We start from the raw sequence: 14,465 nt of genomic DNA, 5'->3' as shown, positions 1-14,465 counted from the left end.
TTACATTTCTTTTACTTACAACATGAAGATTTTCTTTTCATGTTTTTGGTGCATTTTTGTGCATTGTGTGTTCATGCTGGTTGTAAACCTTGAATTAGTATCTTATTGTATCGTCATTATGGTTGGTTGTTGTTTTAGTAGCTCCTTATCATTTCGGCATCTAATGCTATATCTACCCAAGGTGATAAGCATAATGGCTGCATTTGTTTTTCTTTTTACCAAAAATTGGTTTCACTTTAATTTGTTTTACTAGCAGAGTCATTTTTTTTTATGTAGCAATCCTCAAAAAAAAATAATAGGGGTAAATTATATATACAGTGCGTGTGTATATGTATATATATATATATATATATATATAATTGCCTTATTCTGTCTGTCTGTCTGTCTGTCTGTCTGTCTTGCTCCAAAATTGTGTCCTTACGGTGACACAAAGCTTATTGGCCGCTGGGCTCGCCATGGCCCCGCCCCCCCGCACGGATTGGCCGCTCGCCTCGCCTCGCCTCCGCCCCCCCCACGGATTGGTCGCTCGCCTCGGCCTGGCCCCGCCCTCCGCATGGATTGGCCGCTCGCCCCGGCCCTCCGCACGCATCGCCAGACATAACCTTGCGATGCTGGGATCTTGACGGAGCCGGCGAACGCTGGTAACCATTATACACATCGGGTAACTAAGGTCCCTTAGTTACCCGATGTGTATCATAGTTACCAGCGTACACCGGCTCCGTCACGATCCCAGCAGCGCCAGACATAACCTTGCGATGCTCTGATCGTGACGGAGCCGGTGAACGCTGGTAACCATTATACACATCGGGTAGCTAAGGTCCCTTAGTTACCCGATGTGTATCATAGTTACCAGTGTACACCGGCTCCGTCAGGATCCCAGCAGCGCCAGACATAACCTTGCGCTGCTGGGATCGTGACGGAGCCGGTGAACGCTGGTAAGCATTATACACATCGGGTAACTAAGGTCCCTTAGTTACCCGATGTGTATCATAGTTACCAGTGTATACCGGCTCCGTCACGATCATAACCTTGCGATGCTGGGATCGTGACGGAGCCACTGAACGCTGGTAACCATTATACACATTGGGTAACTAAGGTCCCTTAGTTACCCGATGTGTATCATAGTTACCAGCGTACACCGGCTCCCGGTACACATGTGCAGGGAGACGGCATTATACTCCTCTCCCCCAGGACTACTCCTCCTATTATAGTCCTCCTATTATACTCCTCTCTGAGTATAATAGGAGAACTATTATAGCATGGGGGATGGAGCACGATGGGGTGTGCAGCATGGGGGATGTAGCACGATGGGGGGTGCGCAGCATGGGGGATGGAGCACGATGGGGAGTGCGCAGCATGGGGGATGAAGCACGATGGGGGGTGCGCAGCATGGGGGATGGAGCACGATGGGGGGTGGGCAGCAAGGGAGATGGAGCACGATGGGGAGTGCACAGCATGGGGGATGGAGCACGATGGGGAGTGCGCAGCATGGGGGATGAAGCACGATGGGGGGTGCGCAGCATGGGGGATGGAGCACGATGGGGGGTGGGCAGCATGGGAGATGGAGCACGATGGGGAGTGCACAGCATGGGGGATGGAGCACGATGGGGAGTGTGCAGCATGGGGGATGGAGCATGATGGGGGTGCGCAGCATGGAGGATGGAGCATGATGGGGGTGCGCAGCATGGGGGATGTAGCATGATGGGGAGTGCGCAGCATGGGGGATGGAGCACGATGGGGGTTGCGCAGCATGGGGGATGGAGCACGATGGGGGGTGCGCAGCATGGGGGATGGAGCACGATGGGGAGTGCGCAGCATGGAGGATGGAGCACGATGGGGAGTGCGCAGCATGGGGGATGGAGCACGATGGGGGGTACGCAGCATCGGGGATGTAGCACGATGGGGAATGCGCAGCATGGGGGATGTAGCACGATGGGGAGTACGCAGCATGGGGGATGTAGCACGATGGGGAGTGCGCAGCATGGGGGATGGAGCACGATGGGGAGTGCGCAGCATGGGGGATGGAGCACGATGGGGGGTGCGCAGCATAGGGGATGGAGCACGATGGGGGGTGCGCAGCATGGGGGATGGAGCACGATGGGGAGTGCGCAGCATGGAGGATGGAGCATGATGGGGAATGCGCAGCATAGGGGATGGAGCACGATGGGGAGTGGGCAGCATGGGGGATGGAGCACGATGGGGGGTGCGCAGCATGGGGGATGGGGCACGATGGGGGGTGCGCAGCATGGGGGATGGAGCACGATGGGAGGTGCACACCTCCCCCCAACACACACACAACACACCACACACACACTGTGAACCACAAACACCGCCGTACACAGACACCCACACACACAGTCAACGCCGCACACACACAACACCCAACACACAAACACCGCGGCATACATAAATATACGCACATACCACACAACACACACATTGCACAAAACATACCTCCCCCCAAAACACACCACACCCACACAAAATGTGCAACACACACACACACAACGCTACAGACACACAGCGCTCCACAAACAACGCAACACACGCAACACACATACAACACCGCTCTCACCCCCCGCCACACCCAGACAACACCCAGAACATGTACAGCGCCCTACACAAACAATTGGTAACTACACACAACAACATCTCTCTCTATATATATAACAAAAATCATACATGAACTACACAATACGTAAATTCTAGAATACCCGATGCGTAGAATATATATATATATATATATATATATATATATATATATATAAATTTATTTTAAGCATATGGTTAAACATGTAGCTGCATTGTGTCCCCATCAGGCTTAGGGTATGTGCGCACGTTGCTTTTTACCTGCTTTTTACCTGCTTTTTTGCTGCTTTTTCTTCTGCGCTGTTTAATGCCAAAATGGATGTGTTCTTCCATTCAAGCAAAGTCTATGGGAATTTGTGTTTCTTGTTCACACTATGTTGTTCAAAATGCTGCCTTTTTGAGGCAGAACTTTGGTCAAAAACTCAGCTTTTCAAAGAAGCAACATGTCAATTGTTTTTGCCATTTGGGTTTTGCACTGCAAAGCTGAGTTTTTGACCAAAGTTCTGCCACAAAAAGGCAGCATTTTGAACAACATAGTGTGAACAAGAAACCCAAATTCCCATAGACTTTGCTTGAATAGAAGAACACATCCATTTTGGCATTAAACAGCGCAGAAGAAAAAGCAGCAAAAAAGCAGGTAAAAAGCAGGTAAAAAGCAACGTGCGCACATACCCTTAAGACTTGGTTATAGTCAGAAAGGTATCTGTAGCTAATAAAAGAATAGAATGAAGCTGCTGATCCATTGGCTTTAGAGTAAATACAATTCCTCATGCTGTGTCCTCTCTCATACAGAATTCTTCCAACCTTTTCTACTAAAATTGAGTTTCAAATTAAAAACCAGGGAACAAGTAGAGAAGAAATCAGATTATAGATAGCCTATTTCTTAAAGGTAACCTCAGTGACAACCAGGTATATTTCCATTGAATTATTCCGTATTGTATACTTTTTTCATTAGAGAGATTTTGCTCTCTGGTTATTTGCTGTGACATCATGTGTGTTTTTTTTCTTTCCTATTATTTCTATGTACAGTCCAAGGTGTAATTGCACTAGATGTAATAGTCATTTCACTGACCAAACTATTCACTCGCCCTTAAAATGGAGAAACCTATGCGTAGTTCATGCCCCATATTAATATTACAATTGATGGAGTGGTTTATTCAATAGCAGTTTCATATGATAAGGAGAAGAGGAGTTCAGTGAGGGAAACTGAGGTTTTACCGTGCGGTTTGTGGAGGAAGCAGCTCTATTCCTGCACGGTTTCTGCTTCTTGTATCATCTCTAATGCCAGTCCTGCATACCAGCCTGACTCCTGTTCAGTTCTTCTAGACTCCTGCAATTTAGACACCTATGGCTGAAATCACCAAAGGTCGTTAAACAATCTTAAGCTCTGTTCCCACACTGCGTTTTTACCCGCGTTTTTGTTTTTGCTGCAGAAATTTCTTGAAAAAATGGTTGTAAGTTTTCTGCAGACTTTCCCCAGCAAAACCTATGGAAAAAAAATAGCTGTGTGTGCACACACTGCGTTTTTTTTTCAAGAACATTCTTTCTGCAGAATTTCTTGAGAAAAAGAATGAGCAAGTCACTTCTTTTCTGCAGGTACCTGTGTTTTTTGCCATAGATAATGGTAAAAAAACGCAGGAACCAACCTGCGGAAAAAACGCATCAAAAATGCCTCAAAACCGCACAAAAACGCGGTAAAAACGCATGCGTTTTTCGGTTCGTTATTGTGCGTTTTTTGAGTGCAAGTGCGCTAATCTTTCAGACTTTCAAGAAATTTCTTGAGAAAAATCCTTTTTCTAGTGCGCACAGGGCCTTAACCTTGGAATACAAATGTTGGGGTCTCTAATAGAGTGGGGACCCTAAGAAATTGTACAGTTTGACGTCCCCTAACACCAGCCCTGACTGTAACTAGGGATTATTTTTGGAATAGGGCCTATATTTCACACATACTCCAAACATCCTGTAAAATCATTCTAAGACTTTTTTTCAGGCTAGGTTCAGGGAGTAAATTATATTTAATACACATATACATTATTTATAGACATATGCTAGCGGTATTCCTTTATATGTTACCCTATGTGACAACCAGATGACAGAAGCATTTTAGTGCTACACTGTCTAAGACATTGAGGCTGTGTTCCCACAATGAGTATTTAGTGAGTTGTTTTTATTTTTTCCATATTTTCTACAGTACTTCTGCACCTACTATGTAAAGTAGATTCTTTGCAATTTTTTTTACATGCGTTTTTATTTTTTATGCTGCATTGTCTCTTATTGATAGGTCATGTTTTAAAAAAAATCTGCTTTGTGCTTTATGCTACCTGGTATTTGGTTTTGACAACATTTTATTGATAGTCATGTAGATTACATTCAGTTTTGATGCGTTTCTGTTTTTACATTCAGATTATCTGCATCTAATGCAATTCTAAAAATCTGCAAAAAGAATCTAGAGAAAATTTAGAGAAATTGACATGTAAAAAATGCTGAGTAAAAAAATAAAAGCACAGTGGGCGTGGGATTTCTATAAATCCGCTCCATTTTGCTGGAACTGTAACATGTTTTTGACACAATGAAAATAAGCAGCGTCAAAAACGTAGCATAAATCCATCATGTGCACACAGCCTAAAATGGGATTGCCATATTAAGCATTTATGGTAGATCCAAAATATACAGTATGGTATTACTGCCTTAGGCTATGTTCACACGCTCCATCTTTTTTTATCCATAAAGATGCAGCGTTTTTGGCCCTAAAAAAAAGCACTCACGGCAAAAACGCATCAAAAACGTTTTTGCCATGTTTTTACTGTTTTTTACCTCATTTTTCCCAAAGCGTTTTTTTAAGTAAAATCTATTAACTGGAAGGGCTCAAAAACGCTGGCAAAAACACAAAAATAATTGACATGCTGCATCTTCAAAAACGCAGCCAAGATGCAGCCAACAAAAAAGATACACTGTGTAGACAGCAAAATAGAAATCTCATAGACTTTGCTGGGAGAAGAAATGCATGCATTTAGGTGCATCTTTGTGATCTCAAAAATTCACCAAAAATGCAGTAAAAAATGCAGTGTGCGAACACAGCCTTATAAGTATAGGTAGAGGCGAAAAGTGTATGTATGTGTGTGTGTTTGTGTGTGTGTGTGTGTGTGTGTGTGTGTATAATATATCATTTACTATCTTGTGCCAGACATTGAATTTTTATAATTTTGTCCAGGTGTTTTCCCATCCCATTTTCTATACTTTAGTGATCTCTACACTGACATTGTCTGTGTATTTTATTTTAGATGTATTAATAAAGGCGAGGTTTTATCTCCAGTTATTTGCAGTTTAATCTTTTGATATGTATTGTCTTCTTATGGTTCTATAGGCTAGTACAACTGCATACAAGGTACAGGTGTTAAACTAAAACTTTTTTTATGTTTCTTACAGCTTAACGAGATTGTTTACTACAATGCCAAGGAGGATCAAATGGAAGTAAGTAATTATTTCTTCTTTTTTACCTTGGTTGTCACAGATGTGTGAAATAAAATTCTTTAGCTACTATTTTATTTTGCAAGTTACATGAAAATCTATTAATACTATTATATTTAAAGGAGTTATCTGTAACTTTTGTATTTTTTTACAGCACTTTAAAAATCTTTATTGATTTGTGCCATGTTGGAAAATTCTTTTGAGGCTGTTTTCAAAGACTTACATGAGTAATTAAAATCAGTAGCCTTTTAATTGTCTAGAAAAAAGACGAAAACCCCTATTTTTTGTTAGTCGCTAATAATTTCCCTCTGTTGCATTAAACGTTATATTTTAGAAGCAGTTTTAAAGGAAATGCACATTTTTCTTAACATGTAAATAAGCTTTTAAGATCTATGGTCAAAATATAAATCTCCCCAAGAGTGTCCCCCCAGAGCTTATATTGAATGAAAGCTTTACATGTCTCACCCTGGTAATACCCACGCCCATTTAAGGCCTGAAACACACATCCGTTAAACACGTGCGTGTTTGTCCCATTTCCGTATATACCGGAGACACGGACAAACATGCACCAATGTTAATCTATCATTGAGGTCACACGTGCATGATTCCATAAGGTCTGTGTGTCCGTGTCCGTGATCCGTATGTGTTTCCGTTTTGCACGGAAGCATGTCTGTTTTCAGCACGGAACACGCACACACGGACCCCATGTAAGTCAATGGGTATGTTCGCACAATAACCTGACACGGATGCATCTCTGTATGCTCCGTGTACGTTTTGTGCTTTTTTGTAGCGATGTCGGTCATTCTTTCTTTCTCTGTCTATGTTGGTCAATCTCCCTCAGTCCGTCGGTCGGTCTCTCTGTCTTTCTGTCCCTCTCTCACAGTCTGTTAGTCAGTCTCCCCCTCTCTCATACTCACCATTCCCCGATCACCGGGGCGGCGCTGCACGACTATTCAATAACTCTGGCGGCTTTTACTATTTTGAAAAAGCTGGCCGCTCATTATTCAATCTCGTATTCCCTGCTTTCCCTGCCAACCGGCGCCTATGATTGGTTGCAGTGAGTCACACCCCCACGCTGAGTGACAGCTGTCTCACTGCAACCAATCACAGCCGCCAGTGGGCGGGTCTATACTGTGCAGTAAAAAAAAAAAAATACTTAAAAAAAAAACCGACGTGCGGTCCCCCCATTTTGATACCAGTCAGGGTAAAGTCACACGGCTGAAGGCTGGTATTGTCAGGATGGGGAGCTCCACGTTATGGGGAGCCCCCCAGCCTAACAATATCAGCCAGCAGCCGGCCGGAATTGGCGCATACAATAGATGCGACAGTTCTGGAACTCTATCCAGCTCTTCCCGATTTGCCCTGGTGTGTTCGCAATCGGGGTAATAAGGAGATATTGGCAGCCCATAGCTGCCAATAAGTCCTAGATTTATCATTGCAGGTGTCTATGGGACACCCCCAATGATTCATCTGTAAGTTACAGTAAATAAACACACACAGTGAAAAAATCCTTTATTTGAAATAATAAACACTACAAAAAACCCGCGTTCACCAATTTATTATGCCCCAAATACCCATCCATGTCCGGCGTAATCCATGGATGTCCCGTGTCGCTTCCAGCTCTGCTACATGAAGGTAACAAGAGCGGCAGAAGAACACCGCCGCTCGTGTCACCTCCACGCAGCAACTGAGGTGAGCTGCGCGATCAGCTGAGCTGTCACTCAGGTTACTCGCGGCCACCACTGGATCCTCCACCTGTGACAGCAAGTCACCCGAGTGACAGCGATGAAGTCACAGGTGAGTTGCGGTCTCGGGTGGAGGATCCAGCTAGCCACGGGTAGCCTGAGTGACGGCAGCGCTAAACGCGCTGCTCACTTCAGGCACTCAGGGGATTAGCGGTCGCTGGTAAGTCCTGCACGGGTGACCGGTAATCAGTGCGTGACACAGACAGAGCCGCGGGATGACAATGAAGTCGAGTGAAGTTCTGCTGTCAGCCGACATGTAGCAACTACATTTTACATCACACATGGACATTTCACATGAACAACACACACACACGTCAGTTAAGTTTCACACGCACACACGGCCATTCCACACGCACACACGGCCATTCCACACGCACACACAGCTAGCATACGCAGTTCACACAGATGCCACATGGACCATAAAAACTGACACAAAAACGGGACACGGACCCGAAAAACAGACGTAACACATGTGCGTGTTTTTTCACGGATGTGTGTTTCAGGCCTAACATAGGCTCTGGAGGCAGATTCTTAGGCAGATCTTAATACCTCATTGACATGTTAAGAAAAATGTGGACTTCTCTTGGGTAAGGCAGCAGATCGCAGATGTCAAAGTATCATTTTATTCAACTTCTATGACCTGAATACCCATATACAGTACAGACCAAATGTTTGAACACACCTTCTCATTCAAAGAGTTTTCTTTATTTTCATGACTCTGAAAATTGTAGATTCACATTGAAGGCATCAAAACTATGAATGAAAACATGTGGAATGAAATACTTAACAAAAAAGTGTGAAACAACTGAGAATATGTCTTATATTCTAGGTTCTTCAAATTAGCCACCTTTTGCTTTGATTACTGCTTTGCACACTCTTGGCATTCTCTTGATGAGCTTCTAAAGGTAGTCACCGGAAATGGTTTTCACTTCACAGGTGTACCCTGTGAGGTTTAATAAGTGGGATTTCTTGCCTTATAAATAGGGTTGGGACCATCAGTTGTGTTGTGCAAAAGTCTGGTGGATACACAGCTGATAGACCTACTGAATAGATTGATGATTAGAAGAATGAAAAGGAGGGGCCTTGGTTGCCAGCATGTCTGGGCCCCCCTGTGTGCTCACCGGGTGCACCCTGCAACGCACATCTCCCCTGCGCAAGCCCCCCTTCCTCCCTCTGCTCCACTGACCAGGTCTCCAGTCCAGCACATGGCTTATTTGTATACTCCACCCCATCGCATGCAAAATGTTTATATATAGTAGAAAGCAACACTGCCAGGCGTCTCCGCTGTGTCTGTGACTGGGCCCAGTGATGAGGGTGGCCTGGCCGGCCTAGGGTTTAATAAAGCCAAGTAATTACCTCAGGCTCGGCTCTTCTTCACCAGGCCCCGTACACTAGTCATAGTTGTAATGCCCTGATGGCGGCCCAGGTCGGTGCCACACTAAGCATGGAGAACAGAAAAAAAGAGTAGAGAACCGTGTGAGGACTTAAGAACCAAAAATGTTGAAAACTATAAACAATCTCAAGGTTCCAAGATCATTTCCAGAGATCTTGATGCTTTTTTGTCAACAGTGCGCAACATAAACAAGAAGTTTACAACCCTTGGAACTTTAGCTAATCTCACGGGATGTCGATGGCAGAGAAAAATTGCTGACAGTTTGCAACCCAGGATAGTCCAGATGGTGAATAAACAGGCCCAAACAAGTTCAAAAGAAATTTAAGTTGTACTGCTGGCTTAGGGTGCATCAGTGTTAAAGTGAATTATCCATTGTCATTTGAATTAATTAATTTCTGTGGTAGGAGGCCTAGAAGTACCTCAGTGTTGATACAGAGACATAATAAGGGTATGTGCGCACGTTGCTTTTTACCTGCTTTTTACCTGCTTTTTTGCTGCTTTTTCTTCTGCGCTGTTTAATGCCAAAATGGATGTGTTCTTCTATTCAAGCAAAGTCTATGGGAATTTGGGTTTCTTGTTCACACTATGTTGTTCAAAATGCTGCCTTTTTGTGGCAGAACTTTGGTCAAAAACTCAGCTTTGCAGTGCAAAACCCAAATGGCAAAAACAATTGACATGTTGCTTCTTTGAAAAGCTGAGTTTTTGACCAAAGTTCTGCCACAAAAAGGCAGCATTTTGAACAACATAGTGTGAACAAGAAACCCAAATTCCCATAGACTTTGCTTGAATAGAAGAACACATCCATTTTGGCATTAAACAGCGCAGAAGAAAAAGCAGCAAAAAAGCAGGTAAAAAGCAACGTGCGCACATACCCTAAGGCTATGTTCGCACGTTGCGTTTTTTACCGCGTTTCTGCAGCGTTTTTGGCAGCAGCGTTTTTGGGCAAAAAGGCATGCGTTTTTGTTTTCCAGCAAAGTCTATGGTAAAAGCAGAAATCCTGTCTGCACTTTGCTTTTTTTTCAGCAGCGTTTAATTTGCATATTTGTGGTCAAAAACCATGCTGAAAAAGAAGCAGCATGTCAGTTGTTTTTGCCATTTCTGCAGCGTTTCCTTAACATTGGAGTCAATGAGAAATGGCAAAACGCATGTTGAAGTGAATAATTTGCGTTTAATGTGCGTTTTACATGCTTTTTACCAGCGTTTTACAAACCAAAAACGCAGGTGCAGTAGGCAAAGAAACCAGGCACAAACGTCATTACCTACATCACTTCCTTTGTACTATAAATACAGAGCTGAGTATGTTTCAGTGCCTGCTACTATTGTGATTTCTCATAATAGATAAACTTTGATCTACTGAAATTTATAATGGCTTGGTTCCAGCGAATGAAGATCGATGTTGCAAAATTAATTGCTATGGTAAGTACCTGATTTTTTTTTCAATATTTTGCTTAAAAAATGTTATAATGATAATGGCAAGCTTTATAATCTTAGAAATTTAGGAATCACTTCTTTACTAATTTGTAAAATTATGTTACAGGTTGAATCCATGCCATGCCTTTGGGATCCCACATGCCCTGACTATATGCAAAAAAACAAGAGGATGGACTGTTGGGGAACAATCTGTGCTGAACTGTTCCCACAATGGCATGAGGCTGATGCAGCCTTACAACATAAAATTGGTATATTTCTTGTTTAAATTAGTTGTTTTTATACTGTTACTATACTTATTAAAATTAATATAAGTTTTGTGTTTTTTTATTTCATTGCACAATTAAAATAGAGCTTGATGTGCGGAAAAGGTGGCGTTCAGTTAAGGACAGATTTCACAAGATAAGGAATGAGGGCATGAAAAGTGGCAGTTCCCCTAAAAAACCAAATTTCATCTATTATGATGAGCTGTCATTTCTCTGCACAAGTCGGAAAACTAGAGAGTAAGTATTCATGTAACAGTATGTTAAAATTGTTTTATGACAATAATGTTATCATCACAATAAATTACATTGTATTTATTTGTTTTTTATTTTTTCTTTCACCTCAACAGAACTTCAGGAAATGTAGCAGTACAAACACCTGTTGATGATGAAGAGGGGCAAGAGAGCCTTCTTCAACCACACCAGGAAGGGCCATCAGCCAATATAGATCAATTTTCATCTGAACATGAAGGGGATATAGAAAGTGGTACTGTTCAAGATAAATCACCACCTATACCTACAATAATTACCTCAGGTCCCACAAAATATATTAAGCCAAAAAACAAAAAAAAAAACACCAAAAATATCCAATTAGAGGAGGAGGTTATTTGTAACGAAACCTTAAAATTATTGAATACTAGTGCCAAAGAAGATGACATTGATCATTTTGGCATTAGTATAGCAGGTAGAATCCGTAAAATTAAAGATGAGAAGAAAATAAATACATGCATGACAGCCATATGTGGGATGCTGACTTGCTATGAGGAAGAGGGTAGTTTCCCTTCCTCTGGCGCAATTATTTCTAAAATTGAACAATTTTTTGATGACGTCAAAAACCCACCAGCCCAAAAGAATACAGCTACTATTGCCCATAACCCAATCTACATACAAAAACCTTATTCTCTAAATACAAATACATATAATCAAAATGTGCCCCAACAATATTTGCATCCAGGCATTCAAACTCAAAAACCACAATCTAGTCAAATGAATATCCAACCCCCATTAAATGTTAATTTGCATTCCCAACAACCACCACAAGGATATTTCAGCAGGCAATTATTTTCAGAACCATAATGTCATAATGATATAATGTTATGTTTATGTTTATAAAAAATTATGTATTTTTCATAAATATCAATTATATGTTGCACATATGTTTAAATGTGCATAAAAATGGCTTTATGACGTAAATAAAGCTTTGAAAATAAATTATTTTATTTGTGACATCAAAATCTGTGTTTGTATAATTTAAATTTGCAACATATGAAGTGTTTTCATGTTCAATCTTGATGATTTTAGAGTTATCATTGCGTCAGGAAGTGACATCATAACAAATTAACATAAGCAAGACAGGAAAGGCAGACATTTTTGTATTTGAATCATTTAACTTTATTTTTGAGTTCAATGACATGACAAACGCATATGCGTTTTTAAGAAGAAAAACGCATGTAAAAAGCGCTAAAAACGCAATAAAAACGCTACAAAAACGCATGCGTTTTTAGCGCTAAAAAATGGTCAGAAGCCATTTGGTCAAAAACCAAGGGAAGGAAAACGTGCAGAATAAACTGCAGGTACACCGACGCAACGTGCGCACATAGCCTAAGAGTAAACTAAAATCCTTCTGGGAAAGCATCTTGTGGACTGATGAGACCAAGATAGAGCTTTTTGGTAAAGCACAGCATTCTACTGCTGTTTTCACTGAGTGCAAGGCATCATGAATCTGAAGATTATCAAAGGATTTGGGTGGGAATGTAGTGCATATTTGTCATAAAGCTTAGTTTTTGTCCTATTCATGAGTCTTAAAGCAGGAATATGACCCAAGCATACTTCAAGACTTCAATGGATGGAAAAAAAGTTCTGAGGTACGAGGAAGTGCCTAGAGAAAGGGAAGGGAAACCCTTTGTCTAGGGATGGTGGAGATGGTGACACCTGACCAAACCTACTGCTGGTCCCTGGCTTTCCTCACCACCCTAGATAGGATCCGCACCTAAACACCGAGCAGGATACCTATCCCTAGTTGACCCTGAAATAGGACCTAGGTAGGAAATGCATGGGATGAGCGCTAAGTCAACCCTACTAAGCACTAAAGAACACACAGGGAATACACAGAGGGGAAAGTAAACAAATAACTCATTTTCACATGACTCAGGGAGAGGAACTGTAACAGCGATAAAAGTTTCTCCAGTTTAATATAGGCCAACTGCTTGCACTCAAGACCTTTAAAGGTTTTTTAGACCTATCACCAGCAGAGAGCAAGTGAAAATGAGCGTATTTAAAGACACAAATGGAAGTGCAGATGATTAACAGCTGAAAATCCAAAGGGTCCTAAAGAGAAAGGGATTAACCCCAAGCAGGGGAAAAAGGGAAAGTCAGTGGGCAGCTTGTATAGCCAAATGTTTTGATTCTCTACAGTTGTACACTACAGGACTCTCAAACGTGACACACCCATGACAGCGAGAGAGTTCTGAAGTGACCAGCAATGAGTCTAAATCTAAATCACACTGTACACCTGTAAAGATATCTTAACCCCTTCACGACCGGCCGATTTTTCTCTTTCCGTTTTTTTTTTTTGCCCTTCTTTTTCTGAGAGACGTAACTTTTTTATTTTTCAGTCAATATGGTCATGTGAGGGCTCATTTTTTGCGTAACGAGCTGTACTTTTAAATTAAACCATAAGTTTTACCATATAGTGTACTGGAAAACGGCAAAAAAATTCCAAATGCAGAAAAATTGGAAAAAAAGTGCGATAGCACTATTGTTTTTGAGATATTTTATTCACTGTGTTCACTATATGGTAAAACTGATGAGTGCGTGTTATGCACTCAGGTCAGAGTTCGTAGACACCAAACATGTATAGGTTTACTTTTATATAAGGGGTTAAAAAAACGGAAGTTTGACCGAAAAAGTGGCGCACGTTTTACGCCATATTCCGTGACCCGTAGTGTTCTCATTTTTCGGTATCTATGGCTCAGTGATGGCTTATTTTTTGTGTCTCGAGCTGACTTTTTTAACGGTACCATTTTTGCGCAGATGCTATGTTTTGATCGCCTCTTATAGCATTTTGCGCAAAAGTTGTGGCGACAAAAAAACGTCATTTTGGCGTTTGGAATTTTTTTGCCGCTACGCCGTATACTGATCAGATTAATTGATTTTATATTTTGATAGATCGGGCGTTTCTGAACGCGGCGATACCAAATGTGTGTCTATTTTTTATTTTTTTAACCCTTTAATTTTCAATGGGGCAAATGGGGGGTGATTTGAACTTTTGGGTTTTTTTTAAGTTTTTAAAACTTTTTTTTAACTTTTTTTTTTTTATTTTACTAGTCCCCCTAGGGGGCTATTGCGATCAGCATTCCGATCACTCTGCACTATCTGCTGATCACAGCTATACAGCTGTAAACAGCAGATACGCTCTCTGTCTCTTTTGCTGTGTCGCTGGCACAGCGAAAGTGAAAGCAATTCATGTGTAGTACAGGAGTCATCACATGACCCTGTGCTACCATGACAACTAACGGAAGTCACGTGATCGCATCACATGACTTCCGGTATCGGGCGGTAAGTAAAAGTTTACCGCGA

The 14,465-nt window shown here is 41.9% G+C and overlaps 1 protein-coding gene across 4 annotated transcripts in view; it reads left to right on the top strand.

The window, feature by feature from the left end:
* Positions 1-14,465, top strand: part of CACNA2D1 (calcium voltage-gated channel auxiliary subunit alpha2delta 1) — a 1,186,557-nt gene that overhangs the window by 543,917 nt on the left and 628,175 nt on the right. For all 4 annotated transcript variants that reach the window (XM_075345217.1, XM_075345220.1, XM_075345219.1 and 1 more), the window contains exon 5: positions 6,016-6,060. In XM_075345217.1, coding sequence (XP_075201332.1) covers positions 6,016-6,060 — 45 coding nt within the window. The remainder of the gene's footprint in view (positions 1-6,015; positions 6,061-14,465) is intronic.

Source organism: Anomaloglossus baeobatrachus, chromosome 4, assembly GCF_048569485.1.
Source record: "Anomaloglossus baeobatrachus isolate aAnoBae1 chromosome 4, aAnoBae1.hap1, whole genome shotgun sequence".
NCBI classification, from domain to species: Eukaryota; Metazoa; Chordata; class Amphibia; order Anura; family Aromobatidae; genus Anomaloglossus; species Anomaloglossus baeobatrachus.
Note: the sequence above shows the minus strand (reverse complement) of the source record. Positions and strands in the feature narration are given on the sequence as shown.